The 19,011-nt window shown below is 43.8% G+C and overlaps 1 protein-coding gene across 14 annotated transcripts in view; it reads right to left on the reverse strand.

Moving 5' to 3' along the window:
- Positions 1-19,011, reverse strand: part of LOC137415338 (V-type proton ATPase 116 kDa subunit a 1) — a 221,662-nt gene that overhangs the window by 147,583 nt on the left and 55,068 nt on the right. For 13 of the 14 annotated variants that reach the window (XR_013623861.1, XM_068100933.2, XM_078780484.1 and 10 more), the window contains 6 exons: positions 11,405-11,487; positions 6,368-6,494; positions 3,669-3,751; positions 2,315-2,408; positions 437-649; positions 195-345 (listed from right to left, as the gene is read on the reverse strand). Coding sequence is in view for 13 of the 14 variants with exons in the window: in XM_068100933.2 (XP_067957034.1) it covers positions 195-345; positions 437-649; positions 2,315-2,408; positions 3,669-3,751; positions 6,368-6,494; positions 11,405-11,487 (751 nt within the window). In the remaining variant the exon portion in view is untranslated. Of the gene's footprint in view, positions 1-194; positions 346-436; positions 650-2,314; positions 2,409-3,668; positions 3,752-6,367; positions 6,495-11,404; positions 11,488-18,649; positions 18,797-19,011 lie in introns of those variants that run through there. The other variant, XM_068100935.2, reaches the window with a different exon arrangement.

Below are 19,011 nucleotides of genomic sequence, written 5' to 3' on the forward strand. Positions count from 1 at the left end.
CCGCAACATTTTGGCCATGTCCATGATCACCTTAATTTCAGTACATTTCCATAAATATTATGCACATCCATAAAAGTAAGCAGGTTTGGAATTTTCATATCAGGCTTAACTAAACACCCCTCATTACGGAAAGAAATCTTCACACACTGATCAGAAAGTAGCTTCATCTCTACAGTAAAATAAACACAACTCACCAGGATTTATTTCACGGTAGTTTCCAACACCATACGCGTCAACAATATTTTGGAAGCCGGCAGTGAACTTGTTAGTGCGGTTATACGTTGGTGGTGTCTGCGTGGTCTGCATGCGGTTGAGAATTGATGGTACCGTGGAACCACTATGTTCCTGAGGGATTACATGTGAGACAAAGCCATCAATCCCAGTTGCTCAACTTTTATGTGGGTGGGGAAAAAAGAGATTCATGCAATGGGCCTACCGTGCCACGCCGCAATGCAAACTGAATGGAGTCCATATCAGCCACAGGGCACCACACTTCAGCAATCAGACATTTCTGGGTGACGTCGATATTGCACAGGTTGAGAGTGTGGTATATGGCCTTCATCTTGCGCATCTTAATGGTCCAAAGGCGGATGTTCTGAGCTGCCGAAGCGAGCATACGCTGCCTGTGGTCTTCAGTTTGACTCAGTACCTGTAAGTTCAGGTATGGAGTGCCATCGTAATGGGTTCAGATTCACCCCCATGCACACAAATCCATTACATCCCTATAATTTCAGATTTATTTTATCCATATTTTACTTCGACAAATCACATTTATACAGTAGTAACAAAACTACCAAGCCATAAATTATTGCAGGATAATTAAATTGTGAGCACTAAACTGGTTTGAATAAGAGGACAGTACCTCACACTTTACTGGGGTTTTGTTAGCAGTCTATGTGCCACCCACTCCCCCCCAGCCGCCCCCAAGCAGCAGACATGACAACGTCGAACCGATGACAAATGTACCAGAAATGTGACAAAAGGTTTAGGTCAGGACTTCAATTTACGACTTCCAAAAATACCATCATCGTAGGGTTGTTAAGAATGGATTTCTGAAGTCAAGGATGACAAGAAAATAAAAGGTATAATTTCATACACGAATCTTGATATTTGGTCTGGATGGCACATAGCTTGTCCTGGGTTCAAACAATCTACCACTGTTCTCGTTAGATATTCACACAACTCATCGGCCTTTCAACCACTGCTTTCCAGTCTACTTCAATCAATCAGCAACAAGCACAACCAGCACATTCCTCTCCTACCTACAGTTCCATATGATGAACATATTTACTGATCATACCTTTTTCAAATTAAAATATATAAAATATGCATCCATTTTTAAAATCAATTAAAAAACATTAGTAAAATATTTAACAGCAAAAGGAATCGTACAAACTCCATTTGAAAATAGCCAAGTCTAACTAGATCCAAGTGCAGAATATTTAAATTAATAACCTTCAAAATTAAATTAAAGAAATTAAACAAATAAATAAACAAACTACAGACAAAGACGAGACAAATAAATAAATACAATTGGTTTCCTTCGCCCCGAACAGAACGTTTTTCCAGCGATTTTACACATCCTGCTGCAAGGTGCAACACGAAGGTGACCTCTCGATAAAAGCGCAGAACATTCAACTGAGCACATTCATCATAAACACAACTTTTTAAAAGGAAAGCGACATCATCATCTCCTCGGTAAGAGAATGCTCGAAGACGGTTTTGTACAATTTGATAACAAGCAGATATTGTGACTCTCATATGGGCAGGTGCACTGATGACCTGTCTGCAAGATAAATGACTTCAATCTCCATGGGCCACCGAGGAGCTATAGGGATATCGTTTTCGGGAACCGAGTGAGCACCATTAATCCGCTTTATTCACTCCAAAAAGGCCCGTGTCTGAGCATTATGGCTTCCAGATTCCAAACACAGCAAGCCATTCTTGCATGTGTGCAAAGAGAAGAGGTGGGTGATATCTTAAGAGAACTCTCCTCGTCATTTAATGGCAAGCGGGTATGAGGATGATTGATGATGGGGGAAATGAAGAAGTGAGAATCGATGCCAAGTATATTTTTTAACCAGCCTGAAAGAGGAAGAAGGAGAAAAAAATGCCGAGAATAGATCAGCAATTCTTCCAATTGTTTTCCTCTATGACCTTTGCACTTCTACCACCCTAATGGAAAACATTTCAAGTAAAAACAACACTATAAAACCAAACTGTTCTTTCCATTCAACCTTCAACGTTTTACGTATGAACAATAAATATAGCGATTCATTTACAAATAAAGATATGACGCCGATGGAAGACGGACCGTTTGTAGATCTTCAATACGCGAAGTCACGCCTGTCTCCATTTCACCGCGCTCTTGGGAGGTCTCGGGGCAAGGATAGAGTGTGGCGCGAAACCTGCCAGAGAGTACACCGATACAAATGACAACAATAAATCTGCACTCTTGATGCATCCTAATGTCCTTGTTGTCCATCTAAAAAAAAACATTGGCAATGGATAATGTCCCTCGTATTATTCAAGGGGAGAGGGTGGGAAATCAGCTTTGCCTTCAAACATTACTATTTTGTGCAACTTGTGTACAAACGCTTTGAGGAGGTTCAGAGACGACAAAATGGGGAAAATAAAAGAGACCTAATTCGGAGTGCATCAAATTACCTTTCCTAACAAAACGTAAAATGGTTTTAATTATAATTTTACATTTCCTTGACAAAACAGCCTGCTGTGCGCTGCTCAGTATGTGCACATACACCCCAGCCACTGGCTTTTATGGAGAACATGGATATGAGAACAACAATCAAGTTAACCAAAAAAAGAATGGATAACTTGTCTTGCTGGTGAAGACGAGTGTCGTTCTATGTCAGCGGACAAGTAAAACAGAGGATGGAATCGACATGAGGTTGATCTAAGGATTCTGGAGGTAAAGGAAATGCCAGGTAAAGCAAGATTAGGCTGACATAGAGTGTTAACCCTTTGTCGGAGCAAAAGAGGTAAATGCAACTTAGTAAGGAGAGAAGCAACTATTTCAGAGAGCATTTTATTTTTGAAAGAGAGACAAAGTAATGTTGTTGTTTTTTTTGATCCACAAAGGGTAAGTCTATTTGTCCATAAAACAAACGTCACTGCAAGAATTCCCATTTCAGTTGTATTGGCAGGATCACCCAGAGGAACGCACACTCGCATCTAAGCAGTCTAGCCAGGGTTTGAATCTTGAGGCAGTTATAAACTCTTTTACTGGCAGACAGGGCGAGTTATGTGCCGTCCCTCGGATGGACGTTAAACTGGACACCCCGTCTGCCGGCATTAGTTGGTGGACGTTAAAAATCGAAGGTGTCCTTCGTGAAGAGTAGGTGAGCTATCGCCGGCATCTGAACAAATTCCAAATTCCTGCCCTGACCTACAGGGGCGCACTGCATCGTCTAGCATACAGAGGATAATGCATACACAACACATTTTAGTTGAACTCATGGAAGTTTGAATCAATTTTGTGCTTTCTTAATGCATAAACCTAAAAGGCCTAAATCAGTCTGGTGAAGACACTTAAAACTTCTGGTGAAGACACTTCGGTGAATAAAAAAGCATATTTTATTTCCAATGCTCAGTGTAGAAGCAAATTTTATACTTAACAAACACTCCCACAGCACTTCACATTTGCATACCCTTCGCATATCTTCTTGACACGATGTTTAAGCTGGTCTCCTTGGAAGAAAATGATAAATACTGACTTCAGAACGTAGTCACCCTGGTGAGGGAACAATGACATCTTTGGAGCTATTTTACAGTTATTATATTTTCTGTACATTAGATATAGTATTAAACAATTTATGCACTGCAATTATAAAGAAAAATAGTGTCATATATTATTACTTATATGTGGAAGTGTGGGAATCACCTGTGTTGTTAAGAAAAAAAAAAAATCTTTCTTTTAGTAAAAATAAAATAAAAATCTTCGCACTATTTGGCTCGCCTTTGCAGGGATGGCTGGGTTATGGGGGTGTGGTCAGAAGTCAAACATAGTGACACACAGATGTCCCATAAAGCTGGTCTCCCACATTCACCCATTTATGATTATGATCCCCCTTGCTCCTCCCCCATTGCCTCAATGAAATGATGTCGTTCCATGAGCCTGAAACCATTTTTAACTCAACTGAACTACCGTCCAGTTGAGTTCATCACATACTGAACCCTCCGGCGTCCGTCGTCTGTCGTCCGTTAACTTTTCGACGTTAACACTCCAGCGTCCACAAATATCAACCGATTCTGATCAAACTTGACATGCAGTATCCTTACCCCAAGGACCAGGTTGGTGTTACATTTCAGCCCGATCCGTTGAAAAATGGCGGACTTAGGCGACCATTTTGTTTTTGGTCATGAAAACGACGTTAACACTCTAGCGTCCACAAATATTAACAGATTTTGATCAAACTTAGAATGTTTAACCCTTACCACACAAGGTAGGTTGCTATTGCATTCCAACCCGATCTGTCACGAAATGGCTGCCATAGGCCGCCATATTGTTTTCAGCTCCGAAACGACATTAAGACTATCTTTAAAGTTGTCCAGTCAGTTCAGTTGAGTTCTGCTTCCCTGGAAGCTCTAGTTTTGTATACAGTGCTCTGGCTCGTGATGTTGATAGAACACAGAATGGATGATGATGCAACAAAAAAACAAAAAACAAGGAGCTGATACTCTAAATCCTCCACCTTTTGCGTGGTATGAGGAATAGATCTGTGTAATATGAAAGCAAAATCCGAACCGTTTTTGAAATATCGCGTACACAAGCAAAGTTAGCGAGATGGTTGCTATGGGAACATAACTCAGCCAATCACAGGCGTGACCTAATTAGGTTGGGATAATGTCATGAGGAATACATATTTGCAATATGAAAGCTAAATGTTCAACGGTTTTTAAAAATATATCGTACACAAAAGTACATGGACAAATGATCGGTCAGTTGGACGGAGCTCATTTTAATGTCCCACATCTCCTAACTTGTCGGAGGGGTGGGGGACAAAAATAAAAGTATAAAGAGTGGGGTGGGGAAGATAACAACAGCAGGGTTGAGAGACACAACAGAGGGAGACTCAGAGAAAGAGGGGACGCAATGAATAATGAGAGCAAGGGAGGGACACAGGTGGTGAACAAGATAGACACAGATGCAAACTCTCAATTACAGAAGTGGAAAGAAAAACTGGAAACCCAGAAAGAAGTGTGTCTGGTGAGGGTTCATGGGGGTAGAATAAATCATGGGTGTGGATGGGGGATGGCCTGTAATGGTGATGAACGGCTGTCTTGAAGTCCTGGAGGGAACAATCAGATTAAAGACATTGAGAAACTTTGTTCCACAGGTGGGAGCGGCAGGTGAGGGAGGGTGTGGGGGGGGTAAAATAGGAACGAATGTGTGGAGGTGAACAGTGAGTCTGTATTTTGGGAGTTTCACCAAAAGGCCTGGAATTGGTGCACATCTACTTGCGACGCTTATAGGAACAAGCCATGCAAGACCCAGTGCAGACCAGACCTATAAATGGTAAACTGCAGGTATGCGCAAGTTAAGTTGAGTAGATAAAGGAGAAGACAGTCCAGTTCGAGACAGTTAACCGCTAAAGAGTTAATTAGACAGTCCTGTTGGAGCGAGGCACAGAGTCCAGCCATAACACGAGTGGAGGGGATGGCAGTTTGGTCGGCGTCGACGTTAGAGTGACCGATAAATCTGTCCATGTACTTTTGTGTACACAATATTTCAAAAACCATTGACCATTTAGCGTTCATATTGCAGATATCTATTCCTCATAACATTACGTGATCCTGATTAGATCATGGCAGTGATTGACTGAATTATGCTGCCATGACAGCAACCTCAGTAACTTGGGTTATGTACGTGATATTTCAAATACAGTTCAATATTTAGCTTTTATATTACAAAGATCTATTCCTCATACCACCCAAATGATGGGGAACCCCAAGTATAATTCCCCCAGACTTGGTGTATTTTAGTATGACTTGTAATACCCACACCCACGAGGCAGTGGAATACAATACACATTCACAGACGGAATTTTCACAATAAATTTAACAATACACATTCACAATAAATTCCATCAAGACGGATCATTTGAGAGATGATTTATCATAAAATTCTAGCAAAATCATTGAAATTGCTTTGTTTATTTAAATTAATTTTTGACCATTTTCAAAAAACAATAATCTTAAAAATTATTAATCTTAACGAGAGACTTCAACAGTTCAATAACAGCTTCAGAATCTTTGTGGGGAAACAAAAAAAACGAATGAATTTTTTTTTGAACCACCACCACCGCTGCACCCCTGAACACACCAACTGCAGGACCACTGTGCATACCGTAACAGGATCCTCCAGGGGCTGGGCGATATTGGTGTGCCTCAAGAAAACATTTCCACGGCAGACTCGCCACAGCATGCGCTCAAACGTAGCCACACGTTCACGGGTAATCACCCCAGCGACAAATCTGGTGCCATGTAAAAACCACAAAAAACACACTTTTGGTCAAAACTCAGCAATCCTCAACTTTTAAAATTCTTATCTCATGGCCAACGGAGCTTGCTAATGCACCAGGATCAAACTAATGCACCAGGATCAAGCTAATGAGCCAGGCACAGAAATTCACTCGACTCGTCTATCAGTGATGTGGCTGGAGTATGGCCATTAAAGTCAAACTAAAGTGATTTTTTTTTAAATAATCTATACAATAAAAAGCCGTTTGTGTGTGTGTGTGTGTGTGTGTGTGTGTGATCATTTCTCTCAGACATGGCTGAATGGATCTTTGTCAAACTTTCAGAGGTTCATCAGTAGTGTTGGGGAGTATTTTAGGCAAAAAAAAAAGTTTTTGAATAAATAAAAATTCTAATAAATACATATCGCTCTATAGTGCCTGAGCCTTTGTAGCTATGTGAAAGGTAATATTAAATTATCCCCGATTATTAGCCCCCCATTGGACTTAATCCGAACCAGGGGCTTATGGATTTGGTCTCGTCCATCTGTCCATATGTCCGCAACCATATCTCGGAGATGCATGGACCGATTTTGTTCATACTTGGCACAAAGACAATACATAATGGTATAGATATGCCCACGATTTTGTTTCGTGAAGCAATCAAAGATGTCCGACTGGCGGCCATGGTAGTTGTAAAAAAAACCGATGTTGAACACGACCTCAACCATTTCTTGGAAATGCATTTACCTATTTTGTTCAATCTTGGCACATAGATAATGAATGATGGCTCACATATGCCCACCAGTATTTTTCGAGATCAGATCCAATATGGCCGACTGGTGGCCATTTTGTTACTTAAACATTTACCCATCCATTCATTGAACATGCATGGTCCAATTATGTTCAAACTTGGCACAAGCACAGCACATGACGGCATATACATGCACTTGACTTAATTTTGCGATTGATCAAAGATGACCGACTGTAGACTGGCAGCCATTTTAGTTGTAAAAATACTGATAATGACAACGTCCTCAACCATTTCTCGGAGATGCATTTTTCCATTCTTAGTCAAATTTGGCACACACATAATGAATGGTGGGTTACATATGCCTGTCATTTATTTTTCGAGATCAGATCCAAGATGGCCGACTGACAGCCTTTAACTCTGTAAAGCAAAATTACTAAAACCATGGCGGGGGCTATGAAATTTTGTGTGTGTGTGTGTGTACAACAACAACAACAACAACATGCATTTTAAGGCCATTTTCCCTGCTAGAGCGGGGGTTAGCCTTGCGTGTGTGTGTGTTCATGACAATCTTCTCCATTTTGCCCTATTTTCTGCATCTCTCCTTGTTAACCCCCTTGCCCACATTTCTTCTTCCACCATCTTCAGCTAAGTCTTTCTCGGTCTTCCCCGTCCTCTACTTCCTTCTACATTCATTTCCATCACTCTTCTCAACCAGTCACTTTCATCCATCCACAACACATGACTAAACCATCTCAACCTGTTCCTCTTCACAGCATCAATCACAGGCTCTATTCCCATCATATTTCGCAATTCATCATTTGTCTTCCTCTCTCTCAACGATACTCCGCACATCCACCGAACCATTCGCATTTCCACCCTTTCCAGCCTTCGTTGCTGCTCTACGTTCATTACCCATGTCTCTCACCTATAAATCATAACACTTCTCACACATGCAGCATACACCCTTCCCTTCAGCTTCAACGACACTCCCCTCCTCATCAGCACGCCACTCAGTTCCCGAAACTTCTTCCATGCACATCTCACTCTAGCAACCGTTGCCGAGTCTGATCCACCTTCTCAATTCAGCATGTCTCCGAGGTAGCAAAATGTTTTCACACCTTCCAGCTCCACGCCGTCTCCAAGATCCACCTCAACATTTCCTCCATCTGCAGCTCCCTCTGTGCACACCTTACATTTTAATGTAGCTGCCCCACTGGTTATTAACCAGTGGTTAATGATCCTCTCAGACCACTACATTTTTGATGAACCCACTCAGCACACATTGTACATTGAATGGAGTTCACTCAGACACCCTTCCTGCACACAGCACATGGCCACTTCCCAGTTCTTTCCACCTCACCACATGCTTTACCACTTGCCATCACCTTCGTCTTTCCGATATTCACCTTCAGACCTTTTGTCTCCATACATTCCTTCCACTTGTTCATCTTTTCCTTCAGTCCATCCATACTTTCCGCAATCAACACTAGATCATCTGCATACAACAACTCCCACGGTAAACCCTCCTTTACGTTCTGAGCCAGCACCTCCATCACAGTTACAAACAGTAGTGGACTTAGTACCGACCCCTGATGCACTCCCACCTTCACCTCAAACTCACCACTGTTCCCGTCCTTCGTCCTTAAAGCTGTGCGCGCTCTTTTGTACATTGCCATCACTATTCTGATAAACCAATCCTCTACTCCTAACTTCCTCAATGCCCATGTCAATACTTCGCGTGGAACCCCATCAAATGCTTTCTCCAGATCAACAAACCCAAGAAACAACTTCTTCCTCTTCTCCATATACTTCTCCTGCAACTGCCGCACAATAAAGAGCGCGTCTGTCGTTCCTCTTCCTGGTATAAATCCAAACTGCATTTCGTCGATCTTCACCTTCTTCCTTATCCTCCTCTCCAACACCCTTTACAATACCTTCATTCCATGCTCCAATAACTTTATCGCTCGGTACGAGCTACACTCCAGAGGGTCACCTTTCCCCTTGTATAGAGGGACGAGGGTATTCAGTTCCCAATCCACTAGAATGCGGCCTTCTTTCACCACCAGATTACGGATCTCTGTCATTCTCTTCACACCCCAACTTCCTGCTGCCTTCAACATATCTCCCACAACTCCCGTCGGCCCTCCCGCTTTTCCACTCTTCATTGCTTTCATTGCTTTTATCGCTTCCTCAACTTCCTCCTCAGTTATCTTCTCTGCCGGTCCTAAAACTGGGTTACTCTCTCTGTTGCCATCCCATTCATTCTCTGTATTCAACAGCATTTCCATATATCTTTTCCATCTTGCTTTAATTCCCATCTGGGTTCACAACGATTTGTCCCACTTCATCCTTCAAGCAACTCACCCCCATCACATCACACCTCTCTTTCGCTATCTGCTTTGCAATCCTGAATACCGCTCTCTGACCCTCTTCCGAATCCAAGCGTTCTCCGAACATTTTCCTACATGCCTCCTGCGCCTTTGCTACCTCTTTCTTTGCAGCCTTCTTGGCTGCCTTATAACTTTCATGCTCTGCTTTTTCTGCTCCCGTACCTTTCGCCTTCTGCCACTCCTTGAACTTCTTCCTCTTCTCGTCAATCCTCTTTCCAACTTCATCATCCCACCACCATGTTTCCGAGTGCCTCGGTGGTCCTTTTGTCCATCCATCCACATACCTCACCAACGGCTCCCAACAGACTAGCTTTCATTGACATCCAACCACTTTCAAGCTCAACCACATCATCCTCTACCATACTCAGCCTCTCTTTTAATGCCTCCCTTACTGTCACCTCTTTCAACCTCCACACCTTCATTCTCAGTTGGTATTTCACCCGCCGAGCTCTCCTCGCACCTTTCACCCTTATGACGCAGACAACCAAGTAGTGCTGTGAAACAGCCTCCTCCCCCGGGATCACCTTTGTGGCCCGGAGGTGTCCCCTATCTCACCTGCGCACCATCAGGTAGTCAACGGTTGTCGTCGACCCACCTGACGTGTATGTAACAAGCTTATTATCCTCTTTCTGGAACTGAGTATTATAAATCAGCTCCATCAGCAAACTCCAAAAGCCTTTCACCTTCTCCATTTCTCACACCATATCCGTAACCCCCATGAACTCCCTCAAAACCGTCCATACTCCTTCCCAAATGTCCATTTAGGTCTCCTCCTACCACAACAACTTCCTCATCTTTCACGTTTTCCATCAGCTTCTCTATCGCACACCAGAACTTGTCCTTCTCTTCATCGCTCCGACCAACCTGCGGAGCATATCCCGAGATGACGTTCACCAAGAGCTTTCCAATCATCATTTTCACCATCATCAACCTTTCACTCACTCTAGTCACACTCACCACACTGTCTACAAACTCCTCAGAAAATAGGACACCAACACCATTCACGCCCTCCGGGCACCCTTGCCACACAAACGTGTGTGTGTGTGTGTGTGTCTGTGTGTGTGTGTGTGTGTGTGTGTGTGTGTGTGTGTGTGTGTGTGTGTGTGTGTGTGTGTGTGTGTGTGTGTAATATAATATAATATAATATAATATTATAATATTAAATATTAAGTAATATAATATTAAATATAAATTTTCCTTCGTAGGTGTAGGGGAGTGTTTTAGTCACCCACAAAAATAGGAAGAAAAAACAACAATAATAGACGCCAGGCAATGCTGGGTACTCCTGCTCGTGAACAATAAAAGCACAACATTTAGACTGGAAAATAAACTAATGGAGGTACAACTGAATACTATTCTTTGCCAGTCTGCACTGGTGAACAGGATATAGATTGGATGAAATCGACTAAAAGTGGAAAAGAGTATGTTAAGTCATTAGAAATGATGCGGTTGACATTTTAAGTGTTTGCATTTTGAGTGTCTCATTGTTAATGAGAGCAAAGGAGGGATTGTTAGGCCTCATTAGTCCCTCTTAAGCAGGGACACTTTTGGACAATCTTCTAAAGTCATTCACTTTAGCTTCTTCTAGCTTCTTCCCTGCAGTTCTTGCTGAACAAATTTTAAAGGAGCTAATTCCGATCAAAAATCTTTTACCTATTTCCTTGTGGAAAATCAATACCGATTGTGATGATTATGGTTAACAAGGTGCATCTCAAGGTGAAACCCCAATAGTGGAAGTTGAAGCAACCCAGTGCCCCTAAACAATCACAAGTCAGACACCTTACCCCAGTCGCAGAGCAGCCCCACGTCCAACCTCACTGGGGTCCAGCAGTGTTGAAGACTCCTCGATCATCTCTGGGTCTGCCATCTACACACATTCACAGATCAGTCAATCTCCGAGCAACCGTATTGGCCTAATTTTCATTTTGCTGTGCTCGTGTGAACAATTGTATCATCTCGAGTACCAGTAGATGATTAAACTCAATCAAGAAAAACAAAAATCATTTCTGCAGTTGCCCTATCAACAGATCAAATTTATTGATTGTCAGCATTTGGGGGCAAATTATACACCCAAATGCTCGCTGCATTTGGACCAATATTGATTATTCCTGGTGTGCACAGAGCAAACAGTGGTCCAAACCAATGGGCTCAAAACCAAAGATAGTTTTAATATCAGCCAATTGGAATCTCAAAATGTACAAAATAAGCAATTCTGAATATTACATTGTCAGACGTGCCTTCGTGGATGGTCCGTAATGATATACGAATTGTGATGAAAGTACGCAGGTACGGACAAGCCTGAAAAGTTAAGGAAAGTAGATTAAAGCGGCAATGGACAGAAATTTGGTTTTACCAAGATAATTAAAATATATATATTTTTGAAGGCACAAAAATAAACCTCAATATCCATCATGAGCACTCCACATACTCTTCTTCACCAGGATTTATTCCTCTTCTTCTTCTTCAGGAGGATTATGTTCCAAAACTGTCCCACCAAAATGCTTGGATCATCAACCCTCCCATACCTACAGCACCACCTTCCGTGTGCCTTCAACAATAATTTTTTTCCCACATATCCCATGATCTTTGTCTCCATATGTACAGAATGTGAATCTTGAGAAGACCAGCTTGCAGAGGTCCTTTCTAGTGTAAAATTACTCCATGTCAGTACCAACACCTACATCTCCGCCACGGCTGCATTCTTCCAACCCCACCCCCTCTATGTGTGCAACTACCAGCCTCTCCCCTAGCCGGGCCCTTCCCCCTTGCCCCACACCCTCTCAGATTATCCTTCCCCCCTGACCCCAACATCCAACACTCTACCAGTTTCCTCACCCACCATTCCGCAACCACGGATTCCTCGCCCTTCCTCATCGTCCTGCAACCTCCCAGTCTCCCCCACACCCTCCCATTCTCCCCATCCCAAACCTTCCCACACACACCCAGCCTCCCCATCCTGTCCCCACCAAACAACCTCCTCCATCCTGCACCCTCCTTCCCTTCCTGCATCCCTCCCATCCCAAACTGTCTGGACTTCAAACATCGAGGCCTCCACTCCAACATGACAGATCTCTCAATCCAGTCTGCTGCTGATAAACCAGACATCAGCTGTTTAACAGAATCCTTCCACCAAAAGGACTTCCTGACTCCTTCGTGCCTCTCCCTGGCTATTGTCTCCTGAAGGTTTGATTGAGTTGAACCCTGTCCTGGCGACCGAGTCACACTGTACATCAAGAACTCAATTTCTCACTCTGTGAACCAATCTTAAACATCCCAACCCACAGGAGTACCCTTTGGCTGCGACTAGCCCTCCATTCCTACCTAGTTTTGGACTCTGTAGTGTCTCTCCTCAGCTATTGTGTCCTCCAACTTGATAGGTCTGTAGCCAGCTATGGTGGCAGAGTTGAACTTCATATCAAGTACTCAAATTCACACTGCCCTTATACTGATATTACACATCCCAACCCCCAGGAATACCTTGGCTATGACTTCCCCTCCGCCACCACCTCTTATTTGTCTGTGTGTTGTACTGCCCTCCAAACAGTGACAATTAAATCTACGTCTGGCTGTTTCTCTGTCTCAGGCAACATAGACCAACTTTTAACCACCCATTCCTACTCCCTCTTCCCCATATGTGACAATTTCCTTTATCACTATGCAAATTGGCTGGGTGTTGATATGTCTCTCACCAGCCATGGTGCTTCAGGAAAGAACTTCTGTGACCAACTGTGAGCTTTCCAACCCGGATTTCTCCAAATGGCAAATTTTCCCTTCTGGACTTGATGATGACAAACTTCCCTGCAAAAAAAGTCTCCTGCTCTTCCTCTGCTCTAATCATATAAGCTTGAAGGAGTGGACATCTCCAGCTATTCACAGAGAGCTGCCTCAGTGCCAGCAAGTCTGGCAGTGCACTCCAGCACATTGGCAGGGACTGCAAGCAGACATCCCTCTTCAGGACAGGTCTCTTATATCTACTGCCCCTGATGTTAACACAGCCTGCGAATTCTTCCACAGAAACCTGCTATCTCTCTATCATGCACAGATTCATCCCATCTCATTTTCAATAATCCTACCCTTCTTCCCACCCATGGTACACTGACTCTTGGGGGTGAGGCAATTACTTTGAAACAACATGCTTTGTTTTCCTGGAAAGCAAACCTGATCAAAGGCAATCTCAGCTCATTCCACAAAACCCGCAACATGTGTTTCTGTCAACCCTCGCACCAATTATGCAACTCGACCGGACGGCATCACATCACCAGTCCTAAAAACCTGCTCTTCCACATCCTCTCTGCTATTTTCACCCTGCCATTTACCCTAGGTCATCTTCCACCTCCTTGGAAATCAGCCAACATCACTGCATTACATAAAAAGGTGCAAAAACCAATCCCATCAACTACAGACTTATTAGTTTGCTTCCAATCATCAGAAAAGTGATGGAATCTATCATAGCAGTTCATGTGAAAATCCTTCTGTTTTTCCAATGGCATCATTTCAGTTCACTCTACCTTGGACAAGCTGTTCCTACTCACAACAATGGATGGAAGCCCTCCATGTCAGACATAAAATCAGGGCAGTCTCTATAGCCATATCTCAAGCTTTTGATACAGTCTGGCATCCTGCCTTGCTCTCCAAAATCTGCCTATGTCATGCAAGGCAAACTCCACACATGGTTTACTGACCTCCTCTACTTTCATAACCAATATGTAGATCTCAATGGCAAATCCTTTCACCTCCTCTCCCTATTAAAGCTGGAGTGCCACAAGGCCGTGTTAATCGTGTTATGGGCCCAGTCCTATTCCTAATATTTTATCAAAGATCTCTCTAACTCTCTAGGAAATCATCTTTACCTATTTGCTGATGACTCCACAATCTGCTGTGACATCCCTCATCCTTCAGATATGAAGGCAGTGAACTCTTCCCTCTCTTCAGACCTTCACAAAATCACAAGCTGGTCAAACACTTAGAATATGTCCTTCAATCCTGACAAATCTCACACTCTCACCATCTCTCTCCAAAAGGACCGTCTGGCAAATCCTCCATCTACTTTCTTAGTAATCATCTTGAGGAAGTTCAGTCATTCAAACTCCTGGGTCTCACTAGAACCACGATCTTTCTTGAGCAAAGCACATTTCCAAATTGGCCTCCTAAGCCAGCCACCCGACTGGACATTATCCATCATAGAAAGTCCTTCCTTGGCACAGCTGAACTCGTTTTCACCTACAAGGCCTTAATCTACAGCTTGGTGGATTATTCCACTCCCCTCTGAGCTGGTGCCCCTGCCTCACACCTTGCTCAGCTTGACGCTGTATAAACCAAGGCGTTGAACGTTATTGGAATCTCCCACGCTGAAGCTGAGTCAACAGGCCTATCACCTTCCCACCACAGACAGGTCGGTGGTTTCTCTGTCTTCTCCAGTCTCCTTTCTGTTCTTGCACACTCTGCTCTTTCTATGCTTTGTCTCCCTCAACTTTCTGTAAGGGTGCATGTAATGTAGCCCACAATCAACCCCCTTCTGGTGAAACTCGCAAAATCCAGAATAACTGGTCACCACCACTCATTCGCTCCTCTTTTTTTCCTGTCTGTGGAACCAACTTCTGCATTAACTTCAATCTCATCCCTCCTCTAGGTCTTGAAGCCAGTTGTTCGCCACCATTTTAGATCATTCGCCATCCAAAAACATGATCCTTTCTACCACCGTTAACACCTCCATCCACTCATACCCCACGCCCAACTCCTTCCAAATTCCCCATCGTTCCATACTGAGTTTGATTCCATCTCCATATTGTCCACCTGGGTCCTCTCCTTCCCCTCATTCTTCCATGAATCCTTCATTTGTGCATCTCCATATATCCTGTCCCTTGGCCCTGTTTTTAGGCCTTGATATTGCCCCTGCTATTGCCCCAGATATTGCCCCTGCTCGAGATAGGTGAATTCCAGAAGCTGGCAAAGTGATGCGATAGTGTGCAAACATTTGCACAAAAACGATTATTGCACGAAGAAAGGGTGGCAACATCGGTAAAATGTCAACAAATTATGCAAATTAATTTTTGTCGTAGGTTGGTATTACTGTTTGGACTTGTACGGTTAAGGGGTGGGTGGGGGAGAGGAGGGTCAGTAGGCAGGCCTGTAGTGTGCATGTAAATGCACAAAACCGAACTTCTTTTCCATACAAATCAGCAATATATTTGGATGCAGCAGTGGGAATTCAAAGCAAAAGAAAATCAACATAGATGACTGATCATGAGAGTAAAGCAAAGCATGGTATGGCGATTATGCTCAATCAGGCAGTGAGCAAGAAGCAAGAGGTGGTGGAAAAAATGACAAATGCAAAGATGACGAAAAAAAGGTATTTCCATCATGTCATTTATAGAAAAGGACGATTACTTCAAGGTTGAGAAACATTGTACAGTTTACTGAAGCGCAAGGCATGCGTCGACTTAAATAGGATCCGTTGATGTCAAAAACAAAAAAGGTTTCGAGAAGTGTGTATAATCACAACACTCATTCTCCAAGCAAACGTTACAAGTATAAGAGAGGTGTAATCAAACAAAACACTGTAAAGGGAAGATGTATTCATTTTCACAAGGAAGATTTGCCACATCTGACTGTGGTGCTCCTGCTAGGGTAGAGAAAAATATACCATAATAAAGGGAATGCACAATATACACAACAAATTATGCAAATTAATTTTTGTCGTAGGTTGGTATTAGTTTTTTTTTTGTTTTTTTTTGTATACAGAGTCGAGGCTCGTGAAAGAGCTAACATTTATGAAACAAACAAATCAAACAAACAAGTAAACAAAGTATATAAAAATGGGAGAGGTCGACAAGATGGGGAGAGAAGGGGAGGAAGCACACAAACACAACATTTGAGGCCAGGGACATCGGGAGATGTGTGGGAGGCAGAGGCCTGGGGGGAGGCAGGATAGGTATAAAACGCAAGGACACCAAGGACTTCCAGGAAAGAAGTCAAAAGTCACCTCAAAAAAGTTGATTTGGGGCGAAATTAGCGGGGGTAGAAAAGATCAAGGTTTTGGATTGGGGAAGATAAGAGATGGTGGTGAACAGCAGTTTTAAAGACCTGGAGGGAGGAGTGGGATTGAAGAGAGTGAGGGAGTTTGTTCCAGAGGCGGGAGAAAAGAGGAATGAAGGAGTGAAGGTGAGCAGAGAGTCTTGATTTTGGCAGTTTAACCATAAGAGGGTTGCAGGCAGATCTTGTGCGACCTGCAGGAATATTTGGGGGACAGAGCCCAGAGAGAGCTGGGGGAGCAAGGCAGGAGAGGAGTCGGTAGAAGACGGAAAGACCACCAACCTGCCTGCGGTGAGTAAGTGAAAGGCCCTCGGAGATAGCGTCATCGTGGGAGATTCCAATGATTCTGAACGCTTTGGTTTCAACAGCGTGAAGACGAGCTAGGTGTGAGGCAGGAGCACCAGCCCAGAGGGGAGAGCAGTATTCCATTGAGCTGCGGATGAAAGCCTTGTATGTGGTGAGGAGCTCAGGTGTGCCAAGGAAGGACGTCGCACGACGGAGGATGCCCAGTCGGCGACTGGCTTTGGAGGCCAGCTTGGAAATGTGGTTTTCCCAGGAAAGATCATGGCAGATAGTGAGACCCAAAAGCTTGAGTGACAGAATTTCTTGGAGAGGATTATTCAGAAAGTGGATGGGAGGGTTGTCCAGTCGGTCTTTTCGGAGAGACATCGTAAGAGTGTGAGATTTGTCAGGATTGAAAGACATGTTCCACTTGTTTGCCCAGTCTGTGATTTTGTCCAGGTCTGCAGAGAGTGAGGAGGCTGCAGACTGCCGATCTGAGGGATGAGGAATGGAGCGGCAGAGAGTGGAGTCATCAGGAAAGAGACAGAGAGGATTTTCAAGAGAGTCAGAGAGATCATTGATGAAGACCAGAAAAAGCACAGGGCCCAGAACACTGCATTGGGGAATTCCAGCCTGAACAGGGAGAGGAGATGAGAGAAACCCATTCAGGGCCACACGTTGACTACGACGAGAGAGGAAGTCCGCCAGCCATGCGTGGAGATTTCCATGGATACCAAAGGAGGAGAGTTTGGTGAGCAGAGCGGGGTGCCAGACCGTATCGAAGGCACGTGATATGTCGAGGGAGACAGCTCTAATTTCCTGTTTGGCATTGAGGACCTCCATCCATTGTTGAGACAGCAGAAGCAGCATGTCCAGAGTAGAGTGACCTGGTCTGAAACCAAATTGATGATCAGAGATCAAGCCATTGGAGAAGAGGAAAGATTTCATATCCGAAGCAATGATGGATTCCATGACTTTGCTGATAATTGGGAGAAGGCTGATTGGTCTGTAGTTGCTAGGATCTGTTTTTGCACCTTTTTTGTGCAAAGCGGTGAGGTTGGCTGATTTCCAAGCAGATGGCAGTAGACCTTGAGCAAAAGAGAGGGTGAAGAGAACAGAGAGAGGGAGTTAAAGAGCGGAAGAACAGGATTTTAGGACCCGTGGGCTGATGCCGTCAGGTCCAGTTGCAGAATCAGAGTCGAGGGTTGACAGAAACTTTTCCATCTTGTCAGGAGGAAAGGACACGGAGTCCAGGAGCAGCTGGGTACGACTGGGTAAGGTGGGTACAGAGAGGGATGGGTTTGGGACACAAGATTTAGAGGCAAACACAGAGTTGAGGCATTCAGCTTTTTCACGTGCGGAGTCAGCTGTGTAGCCGTTTGAGGTAAGGGAGGGGATGGAGGGTGTAACAAACACCAGAAACAGATTTGACCAGACGCCACCAGGATTTGGAAGAGGGAGCCAGATAAGAGAGTTCGGTCTTGAGAACGGAGAGATATTGTTTCCTGGCTCTCCTGAGGGTGGACACACACTTGTTTCGGGCTTTGTGAAAGGAAATGAGATTTCCTTCCGTTGGATTGCTTTCCAGGAGACGAAGGCAAGTTGTTTCTGGGCAACAGCCTCACCACAAGATTCCGTGTACCATGGACGGGAGGAAGGGTATGACAACTGAAGACGAGATGGGATAAATCTGTGCATGAGAGAGAGCAATTTACTTTGGAAGAATTCCCAGGATGAGTTGATGTCAGAGGTGGTAGAGATGGGAGACCAGTCCAGATGATTGATGGCTGCTTGAAGACCGTGCCAGTTGGCCTGAGTGAAATGCCAGACTCGTCGACGGTGAGGAGGCTCCCTGAGAATGGTCAGAGAGATGTCCACTGAAGGGAAGATGTATTCATTTTCACAAGGAAGATTTGCCACATCTGACTGTGGTGCTCCTGCTAGGGTAGAGAAAAAGATACCATAATAAAGGGAATGCACAATATACACAAGGATATACAAGAAATTTGGACAGAGCAGGAGGTCATTTAGACATCATGTTTGTGGTCTACGAACCCAACATTAATTCAATCCATAT

Source organism: Myxine glutinosa, chromosome 6 (assembly GCF_964187855.1).
Source record: "Myxine glutinosa chromosome 6, kmMyxGlut1.1, whole genome shotgun sequence".
NCBI lineage: Eukaryota > Metazoa > Chordata > Myxini > Myxiniformes > Myxinidae > Myxine > Myxine glutinosa.